The sequence below is a fragment of the Etheostoma spectabile genome, chromosome 7, assembly GCF_008692095.1.
Source record: "Etheostoma spectabile isolate EspeVRDwgs_2016 chromosome 7, UIUC_Espe_1.0, whole genome shotgun sequence".
Lineage (NCBI taxonomy): Eukaryota > Metazoa > Chordata > Actinopteri > Perciformes > Percidae > Etheostoma > Etheostoma spectabile.
Window position 1 is genome coordinate 24617149 of NC_045739.1, and position 15114 is coordinate 24632262.

At 48.8% G+C, this 15114-nt stretch overlaps 1 protein-coding gene across 1 annotated transcript; it reads right to left on the minus strand.

Moving 5' to 3' along the window:
• Nucleotides 1–647: 647 nt before the first annotated feature.
• On the minus strand, nucleotides 648–3288 carry LOC116693037 (uncharacterized transmembrane protein DDB_G0289901-like). The gene is made up of 3 exons (XM_032521709.1): nucleotides 3194–3288; nucleotides 1264–2034; nucleotides 648–1182 (listed from the first exon to the last, which is right to left on the minus strand). The coding sequence occupies exons 1-3, from the start codon at nucleotides 3286–3288 to the stop codon at nucleotides 648–650; spliced, it is 1401 nt and encodes a 466-aa protein (XP_032377600.1).
• Between the last annotated feature and the right edge of the window lie 11826 nt (nucleotides 3289–15114).

A 15114-nucleotide genomic window follows, 5' to 3' on the forward strand; every position in this document is an offset into this window, starting at 1 on the left:
TACCCCAGTTGCTCCAGAGGTGTGCAACCTCTGACATGTATAGTACAAATGTAAGTCGCTTTGGATAAAAATCAAAAAATCTAAACGACATGTAATGCACACACACACACAATAAATAGTACAATAAATAGAATAATTTACTTCAAAAGATGAACTATCAGCCATGTGTTCCTGAAGCGACAGTGGCAAACATGTGGAAGTAATTATTCAAACTTTGCTCACTGCACCCAGAGTAACGACTGACCCTTCCTCTCCCGTCTCTGATCTGCCTTCTACAAACCCCGATTGAAGATTCAGAATTTAGACGTGACAGTGATTCATTGGATAGTAAGTTCTTTCAGTAAGTAAAATACACACCTAAATAATAACTACAGGTAAACCATGAGTCCATCTATCCTGACACGCTGATGTAGAGGTGTCATGTCGGCCTTTATAGGAGCCCGGCAGCTATCACAGCCAGTGTGACAGTAATGAGACTGAGTTGGTTGATTGCAGCTGCCGATGTTCCTGTTCCTGGTTTCACTGTTGCTAGTGTTGTTGCTGTTGTTGTTGTTGTTGTTGTTGTTGCTGTTGTTGCTGGTGTTGTTGGTGTTGCTGCTGCTGTTGTTGTGGGTGTTGTTGGGGCTGGTGTTACTGCGACTGCGTTGTTAAAGGCAGCGTTCGACACGGCCGCACTTGCCGCCGATGCCGCCGCTGTCGCCGCTTCTGCCGCCACCTGGGTTGAAGCGCCCAACGCTGCCAGGTTGGGTGCATTTGGCGTTGTTGTTGCCGACGAAGCTGCCCCCACTGCTGTTGCCGCTGCACGCGCTGCTGCCTGCGCTATCTGCGCCACCGACTGGGCCCCTTTCAAGGATGCCTGCTGTGCTGCCGTCAACCCCTCGGGGACTGCCAACAGTTTCTGCAGGTCTCTTACTGCTTCTCCTGTTTGCGTGACCACTGAGTTGGCGGCCACTGTGACGTTTGCCGGCGTTGGATTCGAAGACGCTGCCAGAGTCGCTCCATCTGCCGCCGTTCCTGACGCTCCTGCTGCTTTTAGCGCCGCCGCCGCTATCTGGCTCGCTATCAGTGCCGCCGATTCTGGTTTTGCTACCAACGCCGCTTGTACTGCTGCCAGTGCCGCCTTGTTTGCCGCGTCGGACGCTTTTCTTGCTGCGTCGGCGGCCACCTCCACTGTTGTAGCCCCTTCTGCGAGCAGCGAGGCTGCAATCGCTGCCAATTTCGAAGCGCTAGCCGCGTTTTCCGCTGCTGCATTTGCAGTCGGGCCAGCGGCTGCTGCTGCCGCTGAGGCCGCCGCTGCCGCCGCCGCCGCCGATGCCGTCAGCCCTGCCACTGTTGCTTGACGTGCTGCTGCTGCTCCTTGTGAAGACGTTGTACCGGGTGCAGCCGCCAGCGTCACAGGGGTTGTTGCCGCTGGGGATGCCGTGGGCAGTACTGCGTTGGCGGCATTTGCTGCTGCCGTGGCAGCTCTTGCTCCCGCTGTCGCTGCTGATGCAACTGTTGCCGCGTTGTTCACCGCCGCCGCTTCGGAGAGTGTTTCTGCGGTTATTGCTGTCGCTGCGGTCATATCCGCCACTGTTTTGGCTATGACTATTGCCGAACGTGCCGTCGCTGTCAGTGCCGCTGAGTCTTGCGTGGTTGCTGATAACGCCTTTAATGCTCCTTCTGCTTCTGTCGTCACTGTTTTTGCGGCGTCTGCAACAGCTGTAATTGCTCCGCGAGTCCCCGAAGCTGCCAACACTGTTGCGTTGGCCATGTTTCTTGCCGCCTTTGCTACTTTTACTGCCGCCAACGCTGTTTCTGATGGCGCCGATGGCAATTGGGCTTGTACTGCTGCTTGCGCTACTGCTTCTGCTGCTTGTGCTGCGTTTTGGGCTGCTTGTACGCCCAGTGCTAATGGGGCTTGTCCTGCCGCTACCAATGTGGCAGCTCTGGCTGCGTCTTGTGCAGCGGTTACTGCATTTTGTACAGCGGTTGCTGGTGCTCCGGCGGCTGCTGCAGTTGAGGCTGCCAGTGCGGTTGCTGCCGCTGTTGTGGCTGTTGACAATGACACTGCTGCCTCAGTTGTTGCTGTGGGGGCGGTATTTGCCGCTGTTGCCGCTTGTTGAGCTATGTTAGCTGCTTGTGTTGCATTTCCAACTGCCGCTCCCTGGGTTGTTGCGTTCGTGGCAGCTGCTGCTGCTTGTACGGCGGCAATTGATTGTTGGATTATTGGCGATGCTGTGGATGGTCCAGGGGTTTGGTTTTTATCTGCTGTTAGTGCTGCTGATAGTGCTGCTAGAGCTGTTGTTGCATCTGCCGCTGCCTTTGTTGCAGCTGTTGTAGCTTCTGCTGCAGCTCCTACTGTCACTGCAGATGATGATTGATTGATGGATTGATGGGGGTTGGCCTTGACCAACTGCCACTTTGCTCGGTTGAAAGCCGATGTCTCCTATCTAATGTGGGGGCAAATTCTCTGGTGGGGCATATATATATATAATATTATATATAATATTACTGATATATATGTATCTATACAAGAACCCACAAAATAGCTAGAGATTTTGCTGAGGTTCGTATCCAAATAACTACGGGGGGGGGAGTCGGGAAACACGTGCCTAGCCTAACTAATACCTGAATAGGTGAGTGGGGGTGAGTTGTGAGAGGTGGATGAGAAGTTGGCGAAGCTTTTCAAAATTTGGCGGGGGCGCTTACGGCATCACCACAGATTAAGGAAAGTATTTGTGACCAAAATCAACTACCTTAATTTTGAACGAGTTCTACGTTCGTGTGTAAGCCCCATGGATAAGTCAACTCTCACATCTGGATGTCTGATCCTTATTTTGCCTTTTTTTGGGAAGCAGTTGTCCAAGTCATCCCTCAAAAACCCAATCAACGGCCTGGATGTCATGGTGGACTTTGGTATGAGTTAATTGGGTTGTATCTCTGTGACCTACGGTATGTTATAAGCCATGCGAGCATTAAAACATTTTATAAGGCACAGAATTGTATGCTAAGTTTTATTTTTAATTTTATACAGGAGGACACACATTAATTAACATTTCTGAAATGTACACCTAAAGTCTAAACTCTACTGTACATATATGGGTGGCGTAGGCAGTTCTAGGGAGTTGGGTTGGGAACCGGAGGGTCACGGTTCAAGTCCCAGTATGGGACCAAAAGTACGGAGTGTGGATTGGTGGCTGGAGATGAGCACTTGCCAGATGCGTTGGTAGGCACCGTACCCCCCACACCGCTCAGGACCTGATTCAGCTGGCAGCCCATCTCACTCTGAAATCCCCCAGTAGGCATGTACACATGTGTGTGTGTGTGTGTGTGTGTGTGTGGTGTGTGTGTGTGTGTGTGTGTGTGTGGTGTGTGGTGTTGTGTGGTGTGTGTGTGTGTGTGGTGTGTGTGTGGTGTGGTGTGTGTGTGTGTGTGTAAAAAAACTAACTAAGTGTGGACACCATGTAAGTTGTATTTCCCCATGGGATCAATAAACATGAATTCCATTTAAAGAGAACATAGAAAACAGTAAAATCACAAAAGTCGCAAAGAAAACAAAGGATGAAACTGTCCCACCATAGCGAATATGGGGGGGGGGTAATTCGTCCAGAGTCTTGGGGCAGCAACTGCCAAAACCTGATCCCCCACTTTATACCTGGGCCTTGGGACTTCTAAAAACCAAATGATTTGGAAGACCGCAATGAGACAGTTAAATTTCGCACATACTCGAATATGTACAAACAAGGTAAATACCAGAATGCAAGAGCATCCCTAAGAAAATAGGGCAAGTAAATAGACCATAACACCATAGAAAGTGAAAACAAAAACTAGTGAAAGCCCAATTAATTTGAAAATACCAAATAAGGGAAAAACTGCGAAAATTGTACAAAAATATCAGAATACCTGACAGCCCCACATTTACACTTTCCACACAAACTGTGATATGTTGTTGCAGAAAAAATGTAATTAAATGGGTTGAGAAAGTTCTTCTGTGCCCCCTCTCCAGTCTTATAGATCATTGTGATACCTATACAGGGGTCTTCAAGTTTTTGAGCTAAGGAAATCTTATCTGAGAGAGGAGGAGCATCGAGCCCCTTCTGTATTTATAAAATGGAGAGCACATTAAACCCGGGCCTACAATACAATAAATTGTCCGATATCTGTGCTTACACAACTCTTTGTGTGATGCGTTTTTTGCCTCCTTGTATTCTGGAAGGATTTTAGGCTGGCTCGAGGATCCTTGTTGTCTTATTGATACCTTAACAAACATTTTGATATTGTCTGTCCTGCTTTGGGGTCGAGATTTCATTCTCTGATTCTCATGAAACTAAAAGCCCAAACACCCTCGGGACGAGGAGTGCAGACACTCATCGGTGTTATGAGAACGTGTGCCGCCCGAATCAGACGAGATGACGCCTCTGAACGTATAGGAAAAAAGCCATTTGAACGTTGCAAAGACCTCCCTTCATTAATTGTGCTGCCGCTGTTTAGTACAAACACAGTAAGGTTTTTTTGCCCCCCAATCAGACAGTGTGGGGAGTTTCTTTGAAATGCGGACCAACTTCTCGCCCCGACAACACCTAATCCGTTATAGAGTAAAGTATTTTTCTGTCGCTTACTTAAAAAAATCTTTAAGTAACTCTGAAGACCCCCTCAGGGCCCCGGACCCCTGTGGAAGATATCTAGGTAGAAACTCATAATGTGGTCTATTTGCACAACAGAAAATCCTTATTTAGAAGAAGAAAGCTTCTCTTTTACCCAGTCAAGCGCGCTTTGGGGGGGGAGGGGTCAACAAGGTGATGGTCAAGAAAGAGGCATGTAGATGTGCTATGCCTGCTTCTACAGATGGGGGGGAAAAAGACCCCCGAGCGATTTTTAAATGTATTCTGACTTATCGAGGCGGGAAGTTGCAACAGAGCAGGGTCTGCTGACAAAATTAAGAGATCGTGTATGAAAAGGGCGACTTAAATTGATGCCACACAAGGCATCAGGATGTGATATTTTTCTTTTAATCAAAGCAATGATCTGGCCAGACACATATGGGTTTAGGCTTTAGGTATGAAGCAAGACACACACACACACAAGACGAACAGCGAATAAAAAGCCTATTCATGCCTTCAGCGCTCAAGTGGTCCCGGAAGGTACACTATTTTAAAACTATTAAAGATAAAGCTCCCATTTGGCATGACGCTGCCTAATCGTGAATAGGGTCCCAATTGTACGAACAATGTGCTCTGCAATTACAATTGTGCGCTAAACAATAAAAATAAACAAACTACAATGGACTCAACAGGTCGTACGTCTCTTATGGCTGACGCACGGTACTAGCACGTCCTTCCAATAATTAGTATGACAGAAAGGAACTGGTACATCTTAATTGGGAGGGCTGACTGCTGAAAACAATGACTGTATTATTAATTAGTCATGCAAGGCTGAGTACACTACTATATACAAACAGAAGAGGAGAGAATAGACACATCAGAGAGAGGACACACAGCAAGATTACGCCAAGCGAGTCAATCGCCCTCTACGGACACACTGCAGCAGCAAGATAAGAGAACCCTCAAATACCCTTCGGTTCTGAAAACGTCAATCTGCTGCAATGGTTTAGTGTTTGCAGTTGTTATGAAAATGAACCTGGAGAGATGATCATATCTCTCTACTTCCTCTCTCTCTCTCAGTTTCTATTTCATGTGCTTTGACAAAAAATAATATCGTGGTGCACAAAGTAAGAAAAAACATACATTTATAAACATAATGAGAAGATAAACTGATATAATAACTACAAGCAAAAGAGAAATATAATGAAATATTTGCTAGAGGCTCAACAATTATGTGCATTTCACCTCAAAGGGTATTTGAAACAATTATGGAAAATAAAATGATAACACATCAAATTTCTCTATGTATTGGCTTGGTATTGTTGGCAGGAGGAGGACATGTTGAGCCAATGCCGTTGCACCATTTCATCTTCTCTCAGTGTAGAAGTTGAAGCCGGGTATGTCAAAATGTACCTCTACTCTGTGACTCTCTCGTCTCTCTCTCTCTAGCTTCTCTCTCTCTCTGCTTTCTGCTCTTCTGCTCTCTCTCTCTCTAGATCTTTGTCCCCCCCCCCCATTTGACTAAATTGAAATTAATAGAATTATTTGTATTACAATTGGAAGCTTTCAAAACAAATACACAAAATTGCATTTTCTTTTTCAAAATTACTTTAATTTTTGAGGACAAATGTTCTGCTTAGTTTTGTGATCAATTATTAATGAGTATTTGTTTTCTGCCATTTCAACTAGTATGTTGTGACTTTATATATTTTTTTTATGCATTATTGCAACTTCACGTTGGTGTGTTTAACCCTTGTGTGTCTTCCCGTCAACGGTGAAAAAAAGACTTTGTTGTCCACGTCTCATGTTTCAGTTACTTTTGCGTACATATAGTTTTGTATTTTAACATTTTGGGGGGTGGGGGGGGGGGTCCATTGTTTTGGTCTCTGCTCTTCAACATTTAATGGCTTTTTCTGACATTTCTCGTTTTTTCCCAACGTGATTTGTCACTTTGTAATGTTTTGGGTGCTTTTTTAATACGTTTTTCCCAATTTTGACCATTATTGTCATCATTTTTTGACTTGAAGTTGTTCGCCTTTTTTAAGTTTTGGCGTGTGTTATTTTATTTTATTTTCTGCACGTTATTGACATCCCTTTTTTTTTTTCATATGAACAAAACAATGACGTTTTGTTGAATCTAGCTATTTGATGTGAGGATTTGCTCCCGTGTTTTTGAACTATGGGGAGAAACAGAAATAGATAAAGAGAATAGAATGATAGTCAGAAACAGAAACAGAAATAGAAGGTGACCTAGCCTCGGAGGACATCGACTGTCCATCAGGATTAAACTATTTTTTGTCACATCACAAGAGGTGCACAGCCACGCCGAACCAGCAAGCTGTCTAACTGCCTCTTTTCCTTGTCTCTATTATAAATTGATATTATATTTATCAGATCAGAGGGAAATGACAAAATGTCGGAATAAGTTGCCATGTGTGTGGAAGTTGTGGAGTCTGTTGTGTATTAGTTGGGCTTCCCCTCAATCACTCAAGTTGTGGACATGGCAGAGCAACGAAATGCTGATTAGACTTGGAGCTCTTTCAGGATGTATGCTGTAGTTTAGATACTCGTCAATTCATTTAAATGTTATTTATAGTATCAATTCATAACAAGCTATACTTCGAGACACTTACATGTAGAGTAGGTCAGACCCACTCATAAATTTCAAGGACCCAACAGGTCTATAGTTTCTTCCAGAGCAACAGTGGCGAGAAAAAACTCTTTTAGGAAGAAACCTGGGACAGACCCAGACCCAGACCAGCCCTTGGTAGGCAGGAGTCGTGAGGGCCGTTGGGGTTTAAAAATGACGTCATATGAATTCATAGCATACAATCATATCAGGGAAGCTCGTTCTGATTGCCCATTATTATATCTGTTTTTTTCCTGGGTGTAGCTGTCATATTACAGTTAAAAGTGACAACTCCCCCAGGCAGTACTATGTAAAACACGCGACTTCACAAGAAAAAGAGCTTTTTATTTTGAAATTGGGATACCACTTTAATGTCAATCTGCAAATAAATGGGTATACACGTTACATTTAAAACACGAGGGAAATGGGGAAAGTTAGTAGATTTTTCTTTGATTAAATGAAACAACCTGACTCCTTTGTACTCCTTTATAAAGGAGCAACTAAAGAGAATCCTAAATACAATTTTTCCCCACATATTCCCAGTGGGGGAAGGATACTGGGAACGACCCAAGCTCCACCATTCAAATGTTGCAATATATGGGAAGGCTAAACTTTTTCTAGCCTTTTTGCAATGTATGGGAAGACTAAACCCGACATTCGCAACTTTGGATGGGCGTTTGGCTTCTCAAGTGACGTGACCCTAGGGCAAAATTCATCAAATTTTGTTCCCTTTTGGGTCCTTTCCATGGACACATGACCACCGAAATTAGGTCACATATTATACAGAACATCATCTTTGATACTGAAAAATGTTCTTCAAGTCAAGATTATTTCAAAAGATCATCAACCCAGATTTTAAATTATGCTTAGGCTAATAATATGTGACTCAAGTGGCAATGGTGACTCGCCCAGATTACACTTAACAAATGTCCCTGGTTCTCCAGGATGAGGGGGGTTACCAAGGAAAGGGGCACTCCGAGGCCATACATGCCACCGGATGTCCCCCTCTCCCCACCTGGGTATTCTCAGTTGGGGAAAGACATTTGGGAGACTCTTGCATTTGGGGTCAGGAAACTGAGTAGACCAACGCCCCCATCCAGCCTGCCAATTTAAATCTCCTTTGTACTATTTCATTTTCTTTCAGGACATGTTCTCTGTAATTCTGGAAGAGAAAAGCGGAGGAGAAAGGAAACCGATCACAATGTTCATCAAGACATTATCGTTGTCCTACAACTTATTGGTAAGTCATAAAAGTAATATAGTAATTAGAAAACACAACTAAATGTCACAATGTATGACCGAATACTAACCAACTTAACATCAAACCAGCAGCAACAGCCAGCCTGCCGAAGGAAGCCTGAGAGACAAATGTCCCATTTTTGTCCACCGCCAGCATCAGTAGCAGCTAGTGCCAAGCACGCCGCAACGGCGGCATCGATAGCAACCGCGGCAGCGGCAACGGCAGCAACAGCAGCAGCAACACTTCTGGACCCGCCGCTGTTTTAGCAGCAGCTGCTGCAGTAGATGCTGCTAAGCCGCCCAGAGAGCAGCGTAGCTTCTTCACTCGTCAGCAATGGGACAATATAACCAACAAGGCAGCACAACTGGCAACCACAGCAACGGAAAAAGCTAAAATAGCATTAGCTGCACGAAAACCGCAATTGAAGCATCACCAAAAACCAGCAGCAGTAGCACAAATAATTGCAGAGGCGTCAGTGAAAGCATCAGCAGCCGCAGATGAAGCAGCCCAGGCAGCAAATAAGGCTGCCTCTGCAGTGACATTAGGAACTGCAGCAGAAGATACAACAGCTGCAACAAGGCAGCGGAGATGCAACAACAGCTCTAGCAGCACTATCGGCAGCACTAACAGCAGCACAAACCAAACCCTGGACCATCCACAGCAACGCCAATAATCCAACAGTCAATTGCCGCCAAACAAGCAGCAGCAGCTGCCACCAACGCAACAACCCAGGAACGGCAGTTGAAATGCAACACAAGCAGCTAACACCGCTCAACAAGCAGCGTGCTGCGTCCAATTTGGGTGCACACACCAGCAGCGTACAGCAACTGCAGCAGCAGCTAGTGCCGAACGGGCAGCAACAGCGTCATCGATAGCAGCCGCAGCGCGGCAACCGGCAGCAACGGCAGCAGCACCCCTTCTGGACCCGCCGCTGTTTTAGCAGCAGGCTGCTGCAGCAGATGCTGCTGGGCCGCCCAGGAGGCAGCAGTAGCGTCATCACTCGTCAGCAATGGGACAATATCACCAACACAGGCAGCACAAATGGCAACCACAGCACAGAAAAAGCTAAAATAGCGTAGCTGCAGCAAAAACCGCAATTGAAGCATCACCAACAACAGCGCAGTGGCAACAAAATTGCAGAGGCGTCAGTGAAAGCATCAGCAGCCGCAGATGAGCAGCCCAGGCAGCAATAAGGCTGCATCTGCAGTGACAGTGGAACTGCAGCGGAAGCTACAACAGCTGCAACAAAGGCAGCGGAAGATGCAACAACAGCTCTAGCAGCACTATCGGCAGCAAACTACGCAGCTGCAAACCAAACACCTGGATCATCCACAGCAACGCCAATAATCCAACAGTCAATTGCCGCCATACAAGCAGCAGCAGCTGTCACGAACGCAACAACCCAAGGAACGGCAGTTGGAAATGCAACACAAGCAGCTAACGCAGCTCAACAAGCAGCCACGGCTGTGTCCAATTTGGTTGCAACACCAGCAGCGTTAACAGCAACTGCAGCAGCAGCTAGTGCCGAAGCAGCAGCAACAGCGGCGTCGATAGCAGCCGCCGCAGCGGCAACGGCAGCAACGGCAGCAGCAACCACTTCTGGACCCGCCGCTGTTTTAGCAGCAGCTGCTGCAGCAGATGCTGCTCGAGCCGCCCAGGAGGCAGCAGTAGCGTCATCACTCGTCAGCAATGGGACAATATCACCAACACGGGCAGCACAACTGGCAACCACAGCAACGGAAAAAGCTAAAATAGCGTTAGCTGCAACAAAAACCGCAATTGAAGCATCACCAACAACAACAGCAGCAGTGGCACAAAAGGTTGCAGAGGCGTCAGTGAAAGCATCAGCAGCCGCAGATGAAGCAGCCCAGGCAGCAAATAAGGCTGCATCTGCAGTGACAGTAGGAGCTGCAGCGGAAGCTACAACAGCTGGCAACAAGGCAGCGGAAGATGCAACAACAGCTCTAGCAGCACTATCGGCAGCACTAAAGCAGCACAAACCAAACCCTGGACCATCACAGCCAACGCAATAATCCAACAGTCAATTGCCGCCATACAAGCAGCAGCAGCTGCCACCAACGCAACAACCCAAGGAACGGCAGTTGGAAATGCAACACAAGCAGCTAACACCGCTCAACAAGCAGCCGTGGCTGCGTCCAATTTGGTTGCAACACCAGCAGCGTTAACAGCAACTGCAGCAGCAGCTAGTGCCGAAGCGGCAGCAACAGCGTCATCGATAGCAGCCGCAGCAGCGGCAACGGCAGCAACGGCAGCAGCAACCACTTCTGGACCCGCCGCTGTTTTAGCAGCAGCTGCTGCAGCAGATGCTGCTCGGGCCGCCCAGGAGGCAGCAGTAGCGTCATCACTCGTCAGCAATGGGACAATATCACCAACACAGGCAGCACAATTGGCAACCACAGCAACAGAAAAAGCTAAAATAGCGTTAGCTGCAGCAAAAACCGCAATTGAAGCATCACCAACAACAACAGCAGCAGTGGCACAACAAATTGCAGAGGCGTCAGTGAAAGCATCAGCAGCCGCAGATGAAGCAGCCCAGGCAGCAAATAAGGCTGCATCTGCAGTGACAGTAGGAGCTGCAGCAGAAGCTAAAACAGCTGCAACAAAGGCAGCGGAAGATGCAACAACAGCTCTAGCAGCACATCGACAGCACTAACAGCAGCTGCAAACCAAACCCCTGGATCATCCACAGCAAGCCCATAATCCAACAGTCAATTGCCGCCATACAAGCAGCAGCAGCTGTCCACGAACGCAACAACCCAAGAAACGGCAGTTTGAAATGCAACACAAGCAGCTAACGCAGCTCAACAACGCAGCCACGGCTGTGTCCAATTTGGTTGCAACACAGCAGCGTTAACAGCAACTGCAGCAGAGCTAGTGCCGAAGCAGCAGCAACAGCGGCGTCGATAGCAGCCGCCGAGCGGCAACGGCAGCAACGGCAGCAGCAACCACTTCTGGACCCGCGCGGTTTTAGCAGCAGCTGCTGCAGCAGATGCTGCTCGAGCCGCCCAGGAGGCAGCAGTAGCGTCATCTCGTCAGCAATGGGACAATATCACCAACACGGGCAGCACAACTGGCAACCACAGAACACGAAAAAGCTAAATAGCATTAGCTGCACGCAGAACCGCAATTGAAGCATCACAACAACAAAGCAGCAGTAGCACAATAATTGCAGAGGCGTCGTGAAAGCATCAGCAGCCGCAGATGAAGCAGCCCAGGCAGCAATAAGGCTGCATCTGCAGTGACATTAGGAACTGCAGCAGAAGCTACAACAGCTGCAACAAAGGCAGCGGAAGATGCAACAACAGCTCTAGCAGCACTATCGGCAGCACTAACAGCAGCTACAAACCAAACCCCTGGACCATCCACAGCAACGCCAATAATCCAACAGTCAATTGCCGCCATACAAGCAGCAGCAGCTGCCACCAACGCAACAACCCAAGGAACGGCAGTTGGAAATGCAACACAAGCAGCTAACACCGCTCAACAAGCAGCCGTGGCTGCGTCCAATTTGGTTGCAACACCAGCAGCGTTAACAGCAACTGCAGCAGCAGCTAGTGCCGAAGCGGCAGCAACAGCGTCATCGATAGCAGCCGCAGCAGCGGCAACCGCAGCAACGGCAGCAGCAACCACTTCTGGACCCGCCGCTGTTTTAGCAGCAGCTGCTGCAGCAGATGCTGCTCGGGCCGCCCAGGAGGCAGCAGTAGCGTCATCACTCGTCAGCAATGGGACAATATCACCAACACAGGCAGCACAATTGGCAACCACAGCAACAGAAAAAGCTAAAATAGCGTTAGCTGCAGCAAAAACCGCAATTGAAGCATCACCAACAACAACAGCAGCAGTGGCACAACAAATTGCAGAGGCGTCAGTGAAAGCATCAGCAGCCGCAGATGAAGCAGCCCAGGCAGCAAATAAGGCTGCATCTGCAGTGACAGTAGGAGCTGCAGCAGAAGCTACAACAGCTGCAACAAAGGCAGCGGAAGATGCAACAACAGCTCTAGCAGCACTATCGGCAGCACTAACAGCAGCTGCAAACCAAACCCCTGGATCATCCACAGCAACGCCAATAATCCAACAGTCAATTGCCGCCATACAAGCAGCAGCAGCTGTCACGAACGCAACAACCCAAGGACGGCAGTTGGAAATGCAACACAAGCAGCTAACGCAGCTCAACAAGCAGCCACGGCTGTGTCCAATTTGGTTGCAACACCAGCAGCGTTAACAGCAACTGCAGCAGCAGCTAGTGCCGAAGCAGCAGCAACAGCGGCGTCGATAGCAGCCGCCGCAGCGGCAACGGCAGCAACGGCAGCAGCAACCACTTCTGGACCCGCCGCTGTTTTAGCAGCAGCTGCTGCAGCAGATGCTGCTCGAGCCGCCCAGGAGGCAGCAGTAGCGTCATCACTCGTCAGCAATGGGACAATATCACCAACACAGGCAGCACAACTGGCAACCACAGCAACGGAAAAAGCTAAAATAGCATTAGCTGCAGCGAAAACCGCAATTGAAGCATCACCAACAACAACAGCAGCAGTAGCACAAATAATTGCAGAGGCGTCAGTGAAAGCATCAGCAGCCGCAGATGAAGCAGCCCAGGCAGCAAATAAGGCTGCATCTGCAGTGACATTAGGAACTGCAGCAGAAGCTACAACAGCTGCAACAAAGGCAGCGGAAGATGCAACAACAGCTCTAGTAGCACTATCGGCAGCACTAACAGCAGCTGCAAACCAAACCCTGGATCATCCACAGCAACGCCAATAATCCAACAGTCAATGCCGCCATACAAGCAGCAGCAGCTGTCACGAACGCAACAACCCAAGGAACGGCAGTGGGAATGCAACACAGCAGCAAAGCAGCTCAACAGAAGCCACGGCTGTGTCCAATTTGGTTGCAACACCAGCAGCTGTAACAGCAACTGCAGCAGCAGCTAGTGCCGAAGCAGCAGCAACAGCGGCGTCGATAGCAGCCGCCGCAGCGGCAACGGCAGGAACGGCAGCAGCAACCACTTCTGGACCCGCCACTGTTTTAGCAGCAGCTGGGCAGCAGATGCTGCTCGAGCCGCCCAGGAGGCAGCAGTAGCGTCATCAATCGTCAGCAATGGGACAATATCACCAACACAGGCAGCACAACTGGCAACCACAGCAACGGAAAAAGCTAAAATAGCGTTAGCTGCAGACAAACCGCAATTGAAGCATCACCAACAACAACAGCAGCAGTGGCACAAAGGTTGCGAGGGTCAGTGAAAGCATCAGCAGCCGCAGATGAAGAGCCCAGGCAGCAAATAAGGCTGCATCTGCAGTGACAGTAGGAGCTGCCAGCAGAAGCTACAACAGCTGCAACAAAGGCAGCGGAAGATGCAACAACAGCTCTAGCAGCATATCAGCAGCACTAACAGCAGCTACAAACCAAACCCCTGGACCATCACGCCAACGCCAATAATCCAAAAGTCAATTGCCGCCATACAAGCAGCAGCAGCTGCACCAACGCAACACCAAGGAACGGCAGTTGGAAATGAACACACAAGCAGCTAACACAGCTCAACAAGCAGCCGGGGCTGCGTCCAATTTGGTTGCAACACCAGCAGGTTAACAGCAAATGCAGCAGCGCTAGTGCCAAAGCAGCAGCAACAGCAGCGTCGATAGCAGCCGCCGCAGCGGCAACCGCAACAACGGCAGCAGCAACCACTTCTGGACCAGCCGCTGTTTTAGCAGCAGCTGCTGCAGCAGATGCTGCTAGCGCGAAGGACGCAGCAGCGGCTTCTTCACTGGTCAGCAATGGGACAATATCACCAACAAAGGCAGCACAACTGGCAACCAAAGCAACGGAAAAAGCTAAAATAGCGTTAGCTGCAGCGGAAACCGCAATTGAAGCATCACCAACCAACAACAGCAGCAGTAGCACAACAAATTGCAGAGGCGTCGGTGAAAACATCAGCAGCCGCAGATGAAGCAGCCCAGGCAGCAAATAAGGCTGCACATCTGCAGTGACAGTAGGAACGCAGCAGAAGCTACAACAGCTGCAACAGAGGCAGCGGCAGATGCAACAACAGCTCTAGCAGAAACTATCAGCAGCACTAACAGCAGCTCAAACAACCCCTGGACCATCCCAGCAACGCCAATAACCAACAATCATTGCCGCCATACAAGCAGCAGCAACTGCCCCCAACGCAACAACCAAGGAAGGCAGTTGGAAAGCAACACAAGCAGCTAACACGTCAACAAGCAGCCGTGGCTGCGTCCAATTTGTTGCAACACCGCAGCGTTAACAGCAACTGCAGCAGCAGCTAGTGCCAAGCAGCAGCAACAGCGTCATCAATAGCAGCTGCAGCAGCGGCAACCGCAGCAACGGCAGCAGCAACCATTCTGACCAGCACGTTTTAGCAGCAGCTGCTGCAGTAGATGCTGTCAAGCCGCCCAGAAGCAGCAGTAGCGTCATCCATCGTCAGCAATGGGACAATATCACCAACACAGGCAGCACAACTGGCAAACACAGCAACGGAATTAGCTAAAATAGCATTAGCTGCAGCAAAAACGCAATTGAAGCATCACCAACAACAACAGCAGCAGTGGCACAACAAATTGCAGAGGCGTCAGTGAAAGCATCAGCAGCCGCAGATGAAGCAGCCAGGCAGCAAATAAGCTGCC